Here is a 20459-nt window from a genome sequence, read left to right as displayed (position 1 = left end):
CACACATGTCCTTTTCTGGTTGTGTTCTGGAACTATTTTGTCATTAACAGTGCCTCCCTGCACTCCTTATACAGCAGTAACTCCTCCGACCATCGATCAGTGCAGAGGGAAGCCCAGCTGGCAAGGTGTTGCTTCCTGGCTCGCTGTGCTGCCCTACCAAAATAACCCCCGCCGGCGGGGAGGCCCAGTTACACAGAGCTCATGCAGGGAGGCTTTCGCAGTGTTTGAAGGCAGGTGACAGCCTGTCTTGAAGCCGGTGCTGCCCTCACCCTGCCAGTTCCGAGCACGTCTACCCAGATTTGAGCCTCCAAGCAGAGCACGGCACAGGGGGAGCTTGTGGCTCAAAGCTATTTTTGCACATATGACATTAAACTCAAATTCTATAAATATTAAACATCTACAGTGGTAATGCTGCTGTTTCAAGAGTGTATGCACTATGCAATCATAAATTAGTTTCTGGAAATCTCGGCTTCCAGCTGAATACCTGAACAATGGACAAGGTTAGGACAACACAGCATTTCTGGGCTCGCTTCCAGAAAAATACCTGCTCCACATAATTAGCTGCCTGTGGGTTTTCTTATCTTTGTTTTCAAACTTTAATCCTGATACCTGTGCAAAGATTCAGTATGAACATTTTGTTTTAACAGGTGTACCTAGCAGACCTAGCGTATTTTTCTAAGCTGCAGCAAGTGAGATCAACAGTAATTCACACTACTATACAACCACAGCTACATACATTATTGAGAGCTATGAATCTGCAAGCAAAATTCATTTCCAGAGTTAGGACCATATATTTGCTATCATGAGAAAAGACAGGGCAGACAAAGGAAGAGCTCTCTGCCTGTGATGGTGAAAGCATTAAAAAAAAAGAAGGGAAGAATGCAGAGATGCAGTATACTACTCTCCTACTGGAAAAAAAAAAAATTATATATTTTACTTTGTTTAATATTCTTCCAGTTAGAAAGCTGGCCTCAATCCACTGAAATGCATTAGACAGCCCTTAGTGGAATAAAATGCCAATGGAATTGTTAACGTACATGAGAGAATGATTGCATCAACACAAGCTCCAAAAGAATGCAAATGTTTGAGGAGCTTTGCTTCATTACATTTATGATTAAAAATAAAATGCTTTAATTGCTATGAACTTAGTGCTGATGAGACCTGCATGGTTGATGGTCCTAAAGAATTATGTCGTGGTCACTGACAGTGCAGCTTTCTCTGCTAGCTTGCTGGACTTTCTCTTGCAGAGAGTCACTCAGATGCTGGGATGACTGACCTATTTTTCTCAATATCAACTATTAGTACAAATTACAATAGAGATATCCTCGGAGGAATTGTGGGTAGGACTGTATTCTGGATTATCCTGTTTGGATAGCCATGCAGCTGACTAAATGTAGGAGTCTGTTTAAGCGTGAGCTGGACTGTTTTCAGGAGTCCACTAGCTTCAGTAGAACACACACTGAATGGGCCTCAAATGCCCATGTTTCTATGGCTGCTCACATCCTTCAGGTAACAATTAAACAGCAGTCTTAAACATGTTATAGCATTTTGCAAATGATCGCTCTGTGCGAGTGTTCTGGTGTTAGGTAGAAGTTTTTTCCCCTTTTGAGGAGCACTGGACTTACACCTTGAACCTCTTTAAGCCATTTGCAACTCTAGTAAAATTAAAAGCTTTGTTTTGCATTCTACACCATTTCCTAATTTAATTTCCAATGAAATCACAGATAATCCATTTGTGTTACGTATGACTGACCAGGCACCTGGGAAGTCCTCCCTTCTCCCCATTTACTGTATCTGGGAAATCATGTGATAAAGTAGATGAGCGTATTTGCATGAACAGAGCAACCCCTGTGGTCGTCTCCTCCCTTCCTACCTGATGAGTTCAACTGTTTCTGAATACATTGTATAGGGGGATTTAGATTCCATTGGGCCTTGTTCCATTGCATTTCCACACTCAATAAACGATAGTGCTGCTTCTGCATAATTCAGTGCCTTTCCAAACTTTTCCACCTAGAGGGAAAAAATAAGGACACATAGAAATAATGTAATCATCAAGATATGGTTACATTTGATGGGATTTTCTCAACATGAGGTTTTCTCAGCGTGAATTATAAACTTGATGCAAGTCAGTATATCTTCAGATTCATAAATTTTCCTATGAGAAAGCTAAAGCCCATCAAAGCCTGTGCATCAGTGAAAATCATGAGACAGAAAGCAGAGCTGAAAAAGGCTATGAGATGTTATTTGGTCCACGCTCTTGTGTCAGAAGAAGGATCAGTGCCTAAGACAGATATTTGTCAAAGCTCTCCAGTGCTGGAAATCCCATAAACTCAACATCAGGCCTTTTGCCTCAGCTATCAAGTGTCCTTACCACCAAAAATGGTTTCACACTTCTTTGCAGATGCAGTCTTTCATCAGTCAACAAAGAAAGGTAATGATTGCCTTGAACTAAGAGAATCAGACTTAAATATTTTGAGTACTAAATCCCTCTTATTCCAAGGCTCATCTCCATTCTCATTTCTTTTTCTTTCCTACCATTTTCAGCACTGCTTGCCCTCGTCACTATTTTGCTTTCTATATCCTCCTCCTTTTCTTTTAGGGAGTACTCTACTCTCTCAGCTTCTCTCGCCATCCTTCTTCCTTGCCCAGTTTGCTCTCTTATTTTCAGAACTTCTTTGACTCCTTGTGCTTGTGTGCTTAAACAATATATATATATATATAAACATCTGTATGTCCTCAATAATAGTGCATATGCACATGTGCACATAATGTTCATATGTGTACACTGACATACCACTTATCTGGTCTCAGAATTTCATTTTTGATGTGGGTAGAGATGAATCATACCATTATCTCTCCGTCCTGACTTGTCTTTCCTTCAATCAGAACTCCTGCGGTACATAAAGCCCATTAATGGACTGGATGCATTTGGTTGAAATCTGACGCACGCAGTGAAAGGTTAATGGACCTTATTCTTTTCTAAGGGATAAAGATTTTAAATAGTAACTTTGGAATGGCACACTGGCTTCAATCTATTTTAGGTTCTTATATGACTCCCATTGCGATCATACCAGAGAATTTCACAAACTTTTTATTATATTTCTCTCCCTGACGCTCTTCTGCAGGTGGAAGTGCTATTATCCCAATTTCACAGATGGGGGACTAAGGAGCAGAGAGACTTAAGAGTCATTTTCAGGCTGCTCACTCTAAGTGCTTATATTAGGTACTGCAGTGCCAAAATAGGAGGTATCGAGCCCAGCAAGGTGATTCAAAGTGCTCCTATTTCCCTCCAGGATCCCTACACACTCAAGAAAAGGGGAAGTACCTGTGAAGAGTGATTCAGGTATCAGTAAGGAGCTGGTCCACTGCAAAGGAAGACTGAATGTGAAGGATATTTCTATCACCTAGTGCTGATGGGAGGCTATTTAAGCTGTGCCTAAGTGACTTTCATGTAGGAAATTTGTGGAAGAGCAGAGTATAACACTTGCATCTCCTATTACTGGGAGTCTGCCATAAAAACATTTTTCTTCAGGCTAAGACAGAATTTCCTTTGCATATCAAGTGATTTTTTTTTTCCATTTTGTTTAAAGCAACACACTAAAATGCACCATTTGTATTTTTCCACAATATTTTCTGATTTAAGACTCTCTTTAATATGGAACTGAATAAACCATGGAAATTTGTGCTAATAAACACAGCCAGAGTGTAAAGCTGTGTGTTAGTGTCCTAAATTAAGGGCCTGCTACAGCTTCCTTGGCCACTTTATACTCTGCACAGCTAAGAAAAAAGAGGTGGAGAGGCTTTGAGCTACCATTTTTTTTTTCCTGCTCCCGTGACCACAACGTGTCTGTTAAGCAGAGCAAGGCAGGGCTGCAGCTACCTCTACTTGCAAGACAGCCATATTCATGCTGGGTCCCACCCCATTTATTACATATGCTATACCAGGGGCTGGCACTTTAAGGCTGTGCTGACTCCTTCATTGTGCTAGACTAACACAGGCTAGGAGAAAGCCAAAAGATGGCTAAGTGGAGCTCTCCTGGAGCACCATGTGCTTCATTGCAGCCTTTTGTTTGGAAAAACAGGGATCCCCTTCAGCACTCCATACAGCCCCAGGTTCCCCTTTTTCAAGAAGGTCTTCCTGGCTGTTTTTCCCCTGAGCACAAGACGAACTTGGACTATTATTACAGGGCCTAGCCAGCTTGTTAAAGTAAGAAAGGTATGTGGATACACATACTATGGCATATAACTATACAGTCTCTATTACTACAGTTACTAATTAAATCATAGGGATAAGTGGAAATTTTTATTTATCCAGGCCTTTATCTCAGTAAGTCATTATTTGTTAAGTCATAGTTTATTGGGCTATGAACATTTGATTATATAAACATTTCTTAATTTAACAAGCCTAGCCATCCTTATAATAGATTTTATAATTACCCCAGCAATATCGCACTGATGAAGAAACTGCATTACACAAATAATTTGGAGCAACATAACTGGAAAGAAAATATTCTCACCATCGCATCTGCTTTATGTTTCTTCCGTTTAGCTTCCTGCATAAAGTAATCTGCATTGCGTGGCCTACCAGGGGAAAATAAGAAGACACTTTATTATTTTCTGAAGTGCAGAATATTTTCAGGTTATTTTTCCCTTATTTTAAACCTGATTTGCAAACATTTTTTATGAAGAAAATACACTTATCATGTAACCATGCATCTTATATTTTCAAATTGCTGCCTGTGGAGACAATAGCATTTATGGCTGTTCTCATTCTTTAGAAGTCAGTGATTCAAAGCAAAAAAAGCTAATAAAATGCATTTTTATGGATTGTATAAACTGCTTCCCAAATTAGCGCTGTTTTGATCTACCAAATGGATGCAAGCATTGAGCGGAACAAGTTATTCCATCTTCTCCTCTCCCTTGTGTTTGCTTACCTCATTTTCTACTCCTCTCTGTTCATCAGCATTTGCCTTGGCTTCTTCTTTCTTACAAAACAAGCGTGTTTAATCTCTCCACTTCAAAAATACACACTAAATCTGCTTGCCTCCAAAGCTACCACCTCATCCTCCTTCTCCTTATCTGTAAGCACACTGAGAGTGCTGTTTGCTTTTGCTGCCTGGAGTTCAGCTGCGACACAGTGCTAGGTTGCCAGCTGCATGCCACTGGCATTACTTGTGTCAAATTCTCCATTGATTTCTCCTCAAATAGATCTCAGAGACTCTATTCCGTCCTTAACCTACCTGACCTACTGAATGCAGGGCACAAATTCAACTGCTGTCTCTGTGCTGAAATTCACAAGACCATTTCTGATCCAGACTAATCCACTTCTATTCAAACTGAAAACATAAAGTGCTGTCCCCCTGGCAGTGCTTGGTGACCGACTCACTCAGCCCTCATGGCTGAAACAGGTTTCTTCATCTTCTCCCTACTTCACTTTTCTCAATGAAGGGAAACCGTTGTCATTCCAGTGTGTAACACAGCATCTTCAATTCTCAAAAGTCTTTATATTTCCTGACCTTGAAGATTTCTCCAGTCTTATATGTGTGAGACACGGCCTTCCTCCTTCTACTCAGCTACAACATCTCCTGGTTCATCTTAGCACGTACTGAAGTTACTGCTGTGTCCTTGTCATTCTCAGAAGTTTCTCCTTGCAAAATTGTTCTCTTAGAATTGCTCAGAGAGTCATCCTTTTGACATTTTCCAGTGAAAATGGGATATTGCTGAGTATTTGGAGAATGAATAACAATGTTCCCACCACTCATGATTTTAAATGCACAGCTTTGTGAAAAATAGGGTATTACGGTATCGCTGCAGCGTAGCAATCTTAATAAGGGATTTCTCAGAATGTTTGTTACAAAAAATGTATAACTCAGAGAAGATACAGATCTAAAAACTGAAGTCAGTGTATGAGACAAAAATTCTTGCTTTCAGATCCATAACAGGTTAGTGGGAACAAGGTGGAGCCTCTTGACAGAAGGGGACAACCATATCTACTTCCTTGCATCAGTAAGACCATTTGCCACTGCATCTGCATAGTCTGCTTCTTACGTGCACAGTTTCAAGGAGATGCAATTATATCACAGAAGGTTAGTCGTAACTTTTATTTTGAAGAAGACTAAGGCTAAATATCATCAGAGAGAAATAAAAAAAAAAGCAGAAAGAGGACTAAAGACGGGTTTCTGTCCCAGCTTCCCATAACCTACTGCAGCTGCCAATACTTTTGTACCCAGCAAGATGCTAACACTATCTTAAAAACATAAACCATCTGGATTTGGCTTTGGTTAATCATGAAGTATTAGACACTGAAACAGTGCTAACTCAATGGGGAAAGCTGTGTTTTCAGAACCACTGAAAGACCTTTTCACATCTCTGTGTCCTTTCTATCTCAGACTTGCACGATATCCTGGGTAAGATTGTTTACTCTGAAGTGACAAAAAAAAAAACAAACAAACAAGCAAAGCAGAGCACATTAGCAATGCAGTGGTCTCAGCTCTCTGAAATGATCACAGTGATGAACCTTTACATGATCCTTTCAACCTCTGGTCATTAAAATATGTTATTTGCAATATCCCCTCCCATGTGACACCCAAAACGTTATGTATAATTTGCTTGTTTGAAGCACGGAAAGAAGTTGTAAAAAACAAGTGAGATAACACAATGTAATTATGGTCTACTCATAAATAGGACAATTGTAAAATGTTTTTCAACTTGTAGTGGGATTTATTCTTCAGAGTTACGCTCAGCAGCTGAGAGCATCATTGGGAGGCATGTACATTACTGAACCAAGAGGCCTGCTTTGAGTAGCTAACCAGAGTGCAATGTGTGAAAATCAAAGTCATCAGTTTCTAATGAAGCCAGCTGTTTTCAGCAGAAGCCTAACATAAAGAAGAAATTATCAGAATACCACTGTTGAGCACAGTATGTGCATCTGCAATGTGAATGTTTAAATACTTTCGTAGGAAAAATACAAGATTGATACACAAATCTGAGGATGCCTAACAAATTAAGATTAGTTAGGAAAAAAATACACTGAGTATGTTTTCTTCTGGTTTCTTAAACAGTATTTGTTCAAAAGAGTTAATAAACATGCCATGTCAAATTCTGATCTGTTAATGCTACACATGCAATACTGTTCTCCAACTGGTCAGTACGTGTTAATAACCTTTCAGTTCAGACTACAAATGTACATGCTAAAAGAAAATTGAAAGCTGATATATGTTCTATAGATGCAATGCATACTCGTGTACATGGCACAGATGTTGTATCATTTTAGAAAGAAAATAGAGATGTGCTTGAATTTAGTGTGTTTTTTTTTTTTAATGAGAAAGAAAGGATTCAAATTCAGTTTTGTTTAGATTCCCTAGGTTCCCACTGTTGGACATGAGACCTGTCCTTTTAAATCTAGTATATGAGTTTAAATTAGTCTGCCACAAAGTGAAGAAACAGACAGTGGTCTGTAAAGGAGCAAAGAAGACAGTGGGTTACCTCAGCTCATGGACATATGAAGACACATGAGAAAGCTGAAGCATAACTTAATTCCTCAGAACTTCATAACTTAATTCCTCAGAACTTCATACTGTGTATTTCACATCTATGACATTCATAAAATATTCTATTAATCACAGTCTGATCTTACAGACTTGTAAGTTACAGTGACTGAGAATGAATATCTCTTACAAACTTCATGGTTCATCCAAATTTCATCTGTAACTTGGCCCTTTGATGAAACTGGTGAAATCCTCAGACTGGAGAATTTGCAGGTAATCTCGCTGCATTGTAAATTCAGATACTGTATGTTCTTGTTGAGAGGTATCTTGAAGTGAAGAAAATCTGTTTCCTCAAACAAGAGATTCAAAAAGATCTGAGGCTAAACTCCTTTTCAGGTCTTAGGCCTAAGGTTTGCGATCCTAATGCAGATTGCAGCCTTGCTGCAGTCTGAAAAGCCTGGGAGTAAGGAAAGTTTCTACAGAGTCAAATTGGTACCAGGCTACTGGTGGAACTGGACGGGATATAAGTGGTGTAAGAAATACTGGAGTCTCTTTGTTAGATGTTACTGATTGTGAATGTAAACTGAAGTTTCATGGAGAGATATTCCCTGAATTCTAGTTTTCAGACAATTGAGTCAGACTCTCATGTCATTTACAACTGTCTGTATTAAGCGGCGTCAGCACTTTCACTCCAGATTTACAGACAGGATTCAGGCCTCTTTTTTTTTTTTTTTGGGGGAGGGGGGGAAATGTATAAAAAGAAGTTTGACTTCAAATTAACAGGTACAAGCAAGTATTTTATCTCTATTAATAATCTTGACTGCAAAAGAAACTCTTTTGTTTCTGAATATCTGATTGTTGGTACTTGTAGAAATATAGTCCTCTTCAACAAAGGCAAAAAAGAGTTCTAATACACTGCTCTAATGCCTCTCATATATCTCTCTGAAAGGCAAGAGAAAGAGTGCAAAGCATCAGTGCCAACTAAGTCAGGCTGCTGGTGAATTCTCCCTGGGATCAAGTGTCATTATGTGAAACTGGCTGCTCTCGAGGAGAATTTACCCTACTCTGTTGACTGGGGAAAGCAATCAAGTACTGCTGGAACCAGTTCAACGCATTCTCAGTCAACACTAGCCAGTCACCTAGGCACTGCAACAGAATCCAGCCTTTTACAGAATAAACCCCCATGGCTAGATCTGATAGTACAAACAAGGCCAGGCTTCCTTTTCAACAGTGGTATTCAAACCATTTATGACTTTGACAAGGGCAGCCTCAGTAGCATGTCTGTGACTGAAGCCAGGATGAGATTTATCAAACAATCTGCTACTGTCCAGAATTTCTCTCACTGGCACTCCTGCCACTTTCTCTGGGAGCTTGTCGAAAACCAGCAGGAAATACAGCATTTCCATTGCTTGTTATGTTGCACAGGATCCCAGCCTGAGGTGAGATGACTCCCCTTCCAGAAGCAGCCTTTCAAATTCCCGGGCTGTTGAGTTCCTCAGAGTGGTGTTTACCCAGGTAAAATGTTTGTATGTTTCTCCCTCCACATCCTATTTAGCTGTATGCCATCCCCAGTGCATCTCTGCCACCTTTGTCTTTTGCTACCTTCTCTGAATTTAATTTACTCCAGTTTAGCAGATAACTGCGAAAATGTAAACTCGTGCAGTAAAAAAAAGGGGAAGAGAATCAAACGAAGTGAATCAATAGAAGCCTTACATCGTACAGTAATTTACAGCATCTCCTGCAACATAATCTCCTCAAAACCCAGTGCAACTGCTGGCATTTACAGAGTAAAGTAGTATAGCTTAGTCTCCAATACACAATTTTAATTATAACTGCATTCAAAAGCACATTTTTCATCTAATTTTTGTATTTTATATGAACTAAATACTAAACTACAGCATTTTCTGCTTCATTTACATAATCCTCCACTTGAACATTATTTCTTACTGTGGTATAGTGCTTTATGAGGATACATTAAAAAAACTAATAAAAGTTCAATTAAACATCATAAATGTAGCCGAGTGCATATTTTAATACTCTTCAGTGGTAATGTTGTTGAAGTGTTATAAAAAACCAAACTAGTGCTTCCTTAGTGTACAACAATTGCACATAATAAAAGCAGCTTAAATCATAATTCTAAATATAGGACCAGTTTCACAACTTTAGTAATCCAGATCCTAAAGGATGGGTGTGCTGGAAGGGAGCAGAAGACGAGCAAAATGAGCCACCTTAGAATTTGATCAGAACTAGGGGCAAACCAAAAGAAATGGGCATAGCCAGGGTCAGCCCATACCCAGTGTTGAAGTTATGCCAGTAGGCCATGACCCTTAAAGAAAAGAAGAGAAGGAAATCCTGTAGGGACAAGATATCAACATAAAGTAAAATGCTGGTGTATACAGTCCTGGCTATTTGTTGTTTCAGACAGGGATACACTGGGAAATATACCAGGATCACTTCTGACATATTGGGTCAAAGATGAGGATGGTCATCCTGGGGCTGAAGCTGGGAAGCACGTATTACAATACAAAATAGTGTCCAACCATGATGCATCGTGGCCTCCTGACCATTCCACAGTTCTAAATAAATTATTCTTAGCTGCTGTGCCTGGGATGGCACATGGGGTGGAGGAGAGACCATGAGACACGTAGCTGGTTATGGGAGTCTCCTGCTCACTATGGCAGACTGGGTCTGCACGTTTGGAAAGTTCAGCAGAGAAGCATAACTGAAGAGAGGGCAAGGAAGATATTGGTGACCCATTTAAATGCTTGTGCTATAGGCATTTCAGAAAGACAGGAACAAAGGATCTGATTGGAGTCAGGCCAAATGTAAGAAAAATTTACTCAATCACACAGCTACACAACTGCTATCTTGATGGGCTTAGTATAACAAGGTCAGTCGCTTAGATTAGATGCATAGATGAATAGTTCAGATACGTAGAGAGTGAGTTACTGTTGCAAAAAAATATCAGCCAAAATTAAAGAATGGCTTCTAATTTAAATGAAATGTAGAAACATGCAAGAAGTAGGGGTTCTTATTTCCCCCAAAATGAAAAATTCCCCAGACTAATAATGTCAGTGTAGTGAAATACGAGAGATGAAGAGAAAGAGTCAAAATCCACTACAAATTCCTGGGCATGACCTGGATTCATGACTTAAAGATACTCATGTGAAATCAATACCTAGACTAAAACATACAAGGGCAAAGTGTGTATGCAAAGAGGGAGGAAGGAAAGAGGTATTAACAATAGGCACTGGAGCTCCTGTGTTAAAAACAGAGGAAGAAATCTTTACAGCCTTGCAGATAAACTACAGCTGTGCCTCTTTTCTTGCATGTTAGATACATATTCTGAAATCAACTGATTTCAATACAGACCCTGGGAGAGAGGGCAGGACAACAACTACCCAGGCTTACATTGTTTTAATATGCCAGGCAATACACCCTGAATTCCCAAGAGGCAATGCAAACCAAAGGCAGAAAGATACTTCTGTGAGAGGAAGTACCTGGCAGCCAGCTCTAATGATCCCAGCACTGATGAGTGAGGTGTGGGTGAAACTGATGAGTGACAGTACGTGTGAAACCTTGGCTCCATCTGTGCTAGTGAATTGAGCAGAGCAAGGATACCAGCTCTACCATTGGATCATCCATGCTGTTTGATGGCTAATACTTTCCTTGGCATAGCTTTGAGTTTTCTCCCAGACAATGCCTAGGCACAGCTGGAGAGCAGCACACGCCAAGGGCTGTTCTCAGGAGGCAGCGAGTGTTCTTTGTTTTGGGGAGTGAAGACAGTTCAATCATATAAACATAGCAGTACTGGGCCACTGAGAGGATGGGCAAGGATGTAGCCTGTAAGCTCAAATGAAGTCTGCAATCCTGGCATTTCTTTGGGACCAGGGTATAATGGCTATAAATCCTTTATCCCGTGAGAATCTCCTGCTGGACTTGTATAAAGATCTACTTCCCACCAAAACAGACTCTTAGAGAGCATTTCTATAAAGAAAGGGGGGAAGGTGGTCGTACAGAGAACAGGGAACTCAATTATTTAATCACAATGGCAATGGATGCAATGTAGGAACTTAATGCTGCTTTCTCATGGGCAGCATGTGCATAAGAAAATACAATGCTACAAGTTAAAAGGGAAGGAGGGTAAAAATGGAATGGTCAGATGAAGTCTTGAAATTGCCCAAAGCCAAGAAATTGAGAATGTTTCAAAGTAAGCACATGAGTTTGTGACGAACTTAGTACAGGAGATATTAATTTATCTGACAGGTAATTGTTTAGATGGCTAATGAGAAGAAGGATGAGTGCATGTCTTTTCCTTAAATGTGCTCTGGAGGATGTGCTCAGCACTCCAGAAGTCTATCCAAATACTTCAGAAGACCAGGAGTCTTTGAGGAATTTTCATCAAGGTGAAGTGAGTTGGCTTCCACTGGTTGTGTGGGAGTCACAGCCCAAGAGCACCTTTTCCCTTCTACACTGAGAAAGAAGAGGGAGAAGAGACTGATGAGAGATAGGGGTCCAAGCCAAAACTGAGATACGGTAAGAAGTTAACACTTCAGCTTTTTCTGAGCTTTATTCATGACACCTTCACAGCCAGAATATTCCTTGGATGTACGATTTATCTATAGATACGAATACTGTCTCACTGTAGGATATGTTCCTGAAGCTGGGACAATATCAAGCTGCTGGGTGTATATACCATTCAAATCCATGGAAAGAACATTCAACAAAAGATAAAAAAAAAATATCTTGAAAAAAAATCTGGAAGCTGTATTATTTTGATCCCAAAAGGTCAGAAAAGAAGAGGAAATAAATAGAAATGAAAAAAAAGCAAAACAAAAAACCCCCCCAAAACATCCACACATCACGTTTGAAAGGGTAAGCCACGGAGCAAGGAAGAAAAGAATTCCGAGGAACAAGTTCTGATGTAGCCATAAGGAGAAATGAGAAGCTGAATATGCCCTGCTCTTTTTGTACCACACATGCAGTGTTTGAAGGAGGTGTGAGACTGTGCCCTTGGGCACCCACAGCATGTCTGTGCTTATCACTTCAAGGACAACAGACTTCGTTCCTAAATGCAGTTATTGGGAATTCTATCATTCAGCGAAATTGCAGCAGGACTGAATTTGGCTTGAAGCATTACGATGTAGCTTTTAAAATGTTCTCTTCATAGAGTCAGAAATGGCCAGAAATCCAGGAAATCTTGTTAAGAATTAATACTGAGAGCAACATGGATGTTGCTTATACATGTGCCATGCTGGATACCTTGAAGCAGATTCAGAGCAGGCAGTAAACAATGGCAGATGAGGAAAAGCAATATTTTGTCTGCCTTTTGAAGACTCTTAGCTATATTTACTTTTATATTTTGATGCATGTGTGTACAGCACTCTGCCAAGCAAGATATACTTTTTATTGACCTACTTGTGTTCCAATTTATTGCTAGTGACAGCTGTTGTCAATGATCTGGAGAAAATAAATTGAGACTAAAGCAGAGATGCTGATTGGTCAAAAAAATTATTGTTTTAAATCAAATAAAAGAGATTTAGTCTCTTCAAACTGTAGAGTCTGATTAAAATGAAGACTTTAAAGCCATGGCTAGATTACAGTAATTCCAAACTTCATGGATTATGAGATGAAATACTTCACAGGCATCATTTTGAACAAAATGCTGCCATTAGGATTACTACGTGACTTCAGATATACAGTCATGCACTTCTTCAAATCCTCTGCTGTGGTACTGTAAGGATTTGAAAGACATTGGCTGCCATGTTTAATTTGATCCTTCTAACATGAGTCAAATTTGTTGACATTTAACATTTGCAGCCAGTCCAATCTGCTACATTTCAGTGACTTCTCTATTTGGTAATTTCAGGATCAAGGTCTAGAATAGCTGGTATTTGGTGGTGTTTCCTGGATACAGCTTGTGGATGACAGCTGTAGTACAAGAAAATCTCCCTCTAGTTAGCACAACAGGCACTTAGACATTTATGTTTTTTAAGGGCAAATTAAGACATATTTAACTTCTGTGTTTTATCTTATTTGACATTTTAGATTTTTTTATGGGCTGCAAATTGCATGGGGACATTCTACACGGAAGGCACTATGCACCTACGTTTTTATTGTATCTCTCCCTGAAAAGGTGAAACAGTTTTATTGAAGATTCCTGACAGAGAAATCACATGTATCACTAATGGAGAAAGGAAGTGATAAAAGCCTCTTAGATGATAGAGATGGTGAGAAAAACCAGGTTTTCTATGACAGACTTGTAGAGGGAAAAAACACAAAATGGTCCCCCAGTTCTTTTTTGTCAGCGTCTTGAGGGAGAATGAGATGAAGACACAATAGTTCTATTGTAGGTGTTTCTGACTGTATATTTTCTAATCCAAACAGATGAGCACATCCTACATTTTGACATTTATCAGGTATACTGATACATTTTTGCCGTGTATGTACATGTTTAAGGTGCAGAAAAACTGAACAGTGCCAAATAAATTATAGATGATTCAAGTACTTCAAGAGATGTGAAGACTTAGGTAGCGCTTCTAAACAGCTTCAGATTTCCTCAATGGAAATTGTTGAATAAATGTGTTGAAGACTTTGAAAAATAGCACTGAGGGAAGTGGAGAAGGAACAAAAATGAGGATATATACACAGGGGAGAGTTTCCTCCAAAAGGAGCAGAAAGAATGATTACGTTTATTGAATTTACATCTCCTCATGACTTCCAGGAATGTACACAGAAATTAATCTTACCAGCTTTCTCTTCTTGACAGACAATACAGTTACATCCTTTTAAAGTCTGTGGGAGTTACTTATAGTAGGAAACCTGCATTCTCCTGATGAGGCACTGTCACCCCTCTAGTTGTCTCTGATACTAGGTTAGTGTGAATGAACATTACAACTACTACAATTATTATAAGAAATATTTATTAAAATCCCCCTTCTGGTAGAAAACAGGACTGTTTTCTTAGGGTTTCCCTAGGTAAATAAGTGCAGGTGATATTACTGGTGAAATTCTGGGAGTACAAAAGGTGTGTCAAGGTTACACAGCTTATGAAGCTTTATATGCTCCAGGCAGTCTGAGACCTAGCTTGAACAGAATTTCTTCTGCACTGGACAGTAAAATCAGTATTTTCATTCCAGGATATTATTAGGCAAAAAAAAAAAAAAAAAAAAAAAATCTGAGTTTTCTTGATATTAAGGTTCCAACCTTCAGTTTTACCTTTATCTAAGTAAAACCATATCCTATACAATTGTGGGAAATGAACCAGCAGTTTTAATTTACCAAAAAGAAAATGAAGAGAATTACAGTTATTTTCGGAAGAAGAAAGTGGGGATGTTTGAGAGATGTAATGGAGGTGGGGAGGGGCAGGTATCCCTCCAGATATTCATGCCAGCCACTGCTGCTTCCTCCTCTCCCTGACTTTGTGGCACCTTTTTCTAAACAACATTAGCAACAAGTGAAGCAGCTGTCAATGTCTGAGGATACAAGGCTCCCATTTGTCCTCTCTCCAGAGCACACACAAGAAGGGAGTCCCTCTCACCCGGCCTTGATATGAGTATATAAACGTCAGTAGTCAGAGGTGTGCAGAATTAATGCAGAAGCACTAATAGGGTGCTCCCTTTATGGCTCTGATTTGTCCCACATGGGTGTGCCTATTCAGCCCGTGTACCAAAGAAATCCATTTAATCACAGAATCACAGAATTGTAGGGGTTGGATGGGACCTCCAGAGATTACATTTAAGCTCAGGTCTGAATCTTCACTCCCTGTCCAAGAGCACTGTAGGTAGATGTGCCTGTGTCTTCAGCACTATCACAGTGGTGCTTGTTGCGAGGCCATAAGTTCATAAGTTCATAAGTTCATAAGGTTGGAAAGGACCTATAAGATCATCTAGTCCAACCATCCTCCTATCACTATCTCTACCCAACTACTAAATTAAATCCTTTAGCACCTCATCTAAACGCTTCTTGAACAGCGCTAGGGACGGTGCCTCAACCACCTCCCTAGGCAGGCCATTCCAGTGCCTGAACAATCTTTCAGAAAAGAAATGCTTCCTCAGGTCTAATCTAAATCTTCCCCGGCACAACTTGTGGCCATTCCCTCTCGTCCTGTCGTTATTTATCAGGGAGAAGAGGCCCACCCCCTCCTCACCACAACCCCCCTTCAGGAAGTGGTAGAGTGCAATAAGGTCTCCTCTGAGCCTCCTTTTCTCCAGACTAAACAATCCCAGCTCCCTCAGCCGCTCCTCATAAGACTTGTGCTCCAGACCCCTCACCAGTTTTGTTGCCCTTCTCTGAACACGCTCCAGGGCCTCAATGTCCTTCTTGTAGTGAGGGGCCCAAAACTGAACACAGTACTCGAGGTGCGGCCGTACCAGAGCTGAGTACAGGGGGATGATCACCTCCCTGCTCCTGCTGGCTACACTATTTCTAATACAGGCCAGGATGCTGTTGGCCTTCTTAGCCACCTGGGCACACTGCCGGCTCATGTTGAGCCGAGCATCAACCAACACCCCCAGGTCCTTTTCCTCTCTACATTCTTCAAGCCATTCTGCCCCAAGCCTATAGCATTGCATGGGGTTATTGTGGCCAAAGTGCAGGACCCGGCACTTGGTCTTATTGAACCTCATCCCATTGAGCTCAGCCCAGCTGTTCAGCCTATCCAAATCCCTCTGAAGGGCCTCCCTACCCTCAGGCAGTTTGACACATCCTCCCAACTTTGTGTCATCTGCAAACTTACTGAGGGTACACTCAATTCCCTCATCTAGGTCATCAATAAAGATATTAAACAAGATGGGCCCCAAAACTGACCCTTGGGGGACACCACTCATAACAGGACGCCAGCTGGACTTAACTCCATTAACCACTACCCTCTGGGCACGGCCCTCCAGCCAGTTCTCCACCCAGAGAAGAGTGAACCTGTCCACACCACGGGCTGCCAGTTTCCTTAGGAGAATACTGTGGGAGACCGTGTCGAAGGCCTTGCTGAAGTCCAGGTAGACTACATCAACAGCCTTTCCCTCATCTACCTGTCTGGTCACCCAGTCATAGAAGGAGATGAGGTTGGACAAGCACGACCTGCCCCTGGTGAACCCGTGCTGGCTGGGTCTGATCCCCTTGTTGCCATGCACGTGTCGTGTGATCTCCCTCAAGATCATCTGCTCCATAACTTTCCCTGATACCGAGGTCAGGCTGACAGGCCTGTAGTTCCCCGGGCCATGATGTAACACTGGGGCTTTCTTTCTGGTTTGACCTCAGACCCGTCTCATCACTATGCACACACGGGACTGTGACTGACCCTGTTTATCCTCACCAGACCTAATCCTGATCTGACCTCCTGGCTTGATCTTGGATCTGCCTCATCACCTTGTTTCGTGTCTCTGTGACTGGACCCCCCCAGCTGGCGTAGCCCCCACCCCACCAGTCATCTTCTGTCCCTCTGTTCCTGGCTCCCCATCCCTTAGGGAACAGCCAGTCCACACTGCTTCCTGATGATCAGAGGCTTAACTTATGATGATAAATGAAATACTTTACAGTGTATGTCTCATTGTTCAGTGTACAGTCTTACTATAATAATACTGGCCATATCTCAGCTACTGATGAACAAATTGTAATTTCTTTTTGAAACGCATAAAACTACATTGTTTGCTTTATTTTAAAGTTATCTGTACTTACATGTCATCAAAAATAAGTTTTGTCCTTCTGCAGTCCCTGGGAGTGCTGGACAGAGGTGACCAAGGTTCTGTCTGGGTCTGTGGCTTATTGCAGAGAAGAACATTTTCTGAATTGATGTGAATTGATTTCTAGACAACAAACAGCATAGAAGACACTGAGCTTCTAACTTCCAAAAAAGTAACTAATAAACCACAGATAGTCTTTGCAATGTGTTGTAAATTGCCAGTTAGTTTTCCTACTATTTCAGCAGGCAGTATGTGTAACTGTCCTGTCACTGACAGCCACAAATTCACAGGTACTGCTCAGAGTGCTTTGTAAAGGGCTCAAGTTTTGATGTGATACACAGATAAAATGGAGCTGAACTGTCAGTAATCATCAAAATGCTCTGTAACAAAGTCAGTGAAATTACTGAAGAACAGATCAGTTTGGTCATTTAGAAGATCAAGTTACATCTCCAGTCTTGTCCTTGGTTTATAACAACTGCCAGAAAACATTGCCATTTCTCCTTCAGGTAGAGGATGGAAATTTAATAGGAAAATGGACAAAAAAGTTAAAATGGATAAAGACTACTTCTCAGCTTAGGATACCTGACAGAAATTCAAGAGACCACTCGGGCACTCCAGCTAGATACCTCATGAAGAGAAGGGATAAAACAAAGTTATGTTTAATATTTATAGTTCATGAGCTCTCATATTCTGTATGGCACATCCAGATTAGCTCAGACGGATAAAGTTTTCAGATGAATAATCAGATACATAAGAATTTTATTGCAAAGGTTTTTAAAATGTTGACCAAATGGTGCATTGCTAGGCTATGCAGAAAATCTCAGTGAAATTCATTTGCTGAGGGTGTGGATCATAAAGCAATCACCTTCTACTTTTGATTTCCAGCACATTTGCCTGTGGAGAAATTTACATTGTTTTCAGGTTATCTAGTGAAGACTCGTATCATTATAATTCTGAATGGGTTATAAACCTCTAAACTTATGTTTTAAAAGTTAAAATGATTAAGAATTTATATTTATTCCATGGAAAGATAAACCTACCACTACTATATGTTAAAATGTCTTTTAAATTGAAATGCATAACTAACTAGTTATTTCTTTTAAAATGTATTACATTAAGATTATATTTACTACTCCCCTTTTCACTTTCAAAAAAATATATATAATTAAGTATATACATGTGTCTTTATGGGCTAGTTATCCTTACAGGTCAATTATCCCCACAGCAGAAGTGGCTGGAAAAGACCACTGGTACAACTCAGGTATCCTCTTTTCCTGAAAGTTGACCAGGCACTAATATTTGGGGTTTTGAAATCTCTTATGTATCAAATAATGTACTGTTTAAAAATAAATACATGCCGGATGAAATCTATAAAAATCTTCTGTAGCAAAGAGAGGAGTAGAGGCCTTTCTAGCAGCAGAAGAGCGCCTCAGCAACTCACGAGATGCTACAGCAGTGGATATCAGTATGACAGTATCCAAGTTGCTTCTAGGAATTTCACACAAAGCTGTAAGGGGCGATATTCTGTCCTTAATCTTCTAACCACAGCGTCCTGCAGGCTGGATGGCAGGATACTATTTAGAGGGGTGAGAGAAATATGAATCCCCTCAACCAGAAGTGCTGACAGACTCCACCATCCTAATCACAGAGCTCATGGATAAATGAAGGGGAACATCCCCTCCCACTCTGTCTGAACTTTGAAGACAGTGGCTAGCCCCTGGTTTAGTAGTAAGTTCTTACCTGGAAGGATACTCTGGAAACCTTCGATGTCATTAAGATTCTGTGACAGGATAAACATCTACATGTCTGGGCTGTGGTGGAGCAGAGTTGTGAGACTCATGTTTGATGGTGTCAGTAGCAAGCAGTAGTGTATGATAAAGGTGGCTGGAAGCCTTAGAGAATTACTTAAATCTGGGCACACTCACGGGTAGGCAGTGGCTGAGCAGAAGTTTTACACAGTACACCACACTTCTGGATGTGGGAGCACTACATTATGCTCAAGCAATACTCTACAGGACTAAATCCATTAATTCTGGGCGACTAACTTTTACCTTTTGATTATGTAGCCTTTGCTATCTGTCCAATTTACAGCCTGCTATCTTGCCTTTCTACTGTGCCTTGCTAAATGACAAAATAGAAAAACCTAACTTACAGTACCATGTTAATTATCACAAATTTTAGCGTAACATTCTGCCAACTTATCATAGATTCAGTACAAAATGAAAAATATCAAGATAGGGTTTTATTTCGTGAACAACAGTACAACTTACATTGAAGTCTCCGAGATGTGGCTGTGACTGGATTTCGCCCTTATGTTTTTTGCTGGAGGAGATGGAAGGTAATAGACTGCTGCCATTAGGTCTGCTGGAGGAAGTTAAATCATCGTTGGAGTATTTGTGTTTTGATGCATCAGAGAGGGGAGAGACGGGTGACCGAAGCACTTTCTCATTTTTATTTATTGGTATTGCCAAACTGGAAATGGAAATTACAGTAATGGAGTGTCACAAAGCTGGGTTTGAGAAAGGTAAATGTTTTATATATTACCAAAACTTTGAATTTAAAACCTGCTGGCAGTTTAAAGTATATTGGTATCTGGTAACAGGCTTACAGTATTGGAACCAAGAGTTCATTTACAAATTTGTATCATGTTTATCCAGTTTTCCTTCAAGGCAAATTGTAATTCTGGAGTTAATATAAAGTCTGTATCAGAGTACTTGAAAAAAATACAGAGATAAATGGCCACTTGCTCACCATCTCTTAAGGGATAGCTGGAGACGAAGATTAGACTCTGAAGTGTAAGTTTAGGTTATGGAGCCCTATTTCACTATTAGAGGTGACAATTTATAAGTCACAGCAATAAAGCCATACTTGAACTAAAAGAGGAAATGTGTTTAAAGATGACTGGGTTGTCTTTGAGCTCAATGGCCAGCCCTTGGTAGCACTGTTTATTCTGATCTAATACCAATTTTAAAGACAGATAGGCTGGTACTGCAGACAAAAGGAAACATATGCAAACAGCAGACACAGAGAAATGTGAGCTGGTCTATATTCTGAATAAGAAAGCTATGCAGTATTTTCAATTTCCATTTATATGAGAGAAGCTTTGGATGAGAAGTCTAACAAGCTATAAAAGTATCTCCAAAATAAGTTCTAGATGCACTAATTTAAAGAAAATATGTATCTGATAATTTTAAAGCAACACACACAAAATAAGCATTCTTAAGGAGATGGTTTGCATTTAAGACAAAAGCTGTGATTAAGGTCAGACAGAAAATTTTAACACAATACTTCCCCT

At 40.2% G+C, this 20459-nt stretch overlaps 1 protein-coding gene across 1 annotated transcript in view; it reads right to left on the bottom strand.

The window, feature by feature from the left end:
- The window catches only part of AFF3 (ALF transcription elongation factor 3), a 317423-nt gene that overhangs the window by 7866 nt on the left and 289098 nt on the right, over positions 1-20459 (bottom strand). The window contains 4 exon segments of the mRNA XM_065741179.1: positions 1874-2010; positions 4518-4581; positions 17160-17287; positions 19435-19636. Of these exon segments, the coding sequence (XP_065597251.1) occupies positions 1874-2010; positions 4518-4581; positions 17160-17287; positions 19435-19636 (531 nt within the window).

This window comes from Cyrtonyx montezumae, unplaced genomic scaffold (genome assembly GCF_038088225.1).
Source record: "Cyrtonyx montezumae isolate F1298 unplaced genomic scaffold, pur_monq_1.0 scaffold_3, whole genome shotgun sequence".
NCBI classification, from domain to species: Eukaryota; Metazoa; Chordata; class Aves; order Galliformes; family Odontophoridae; genus Cyrtonyx; species Cyrtonyx montezumae.
The sequence above is the reverse complement of the archived record's forward strand: the minus strand, read 5'-3'. Positions and strand labels throughout refer to the sequence as shown.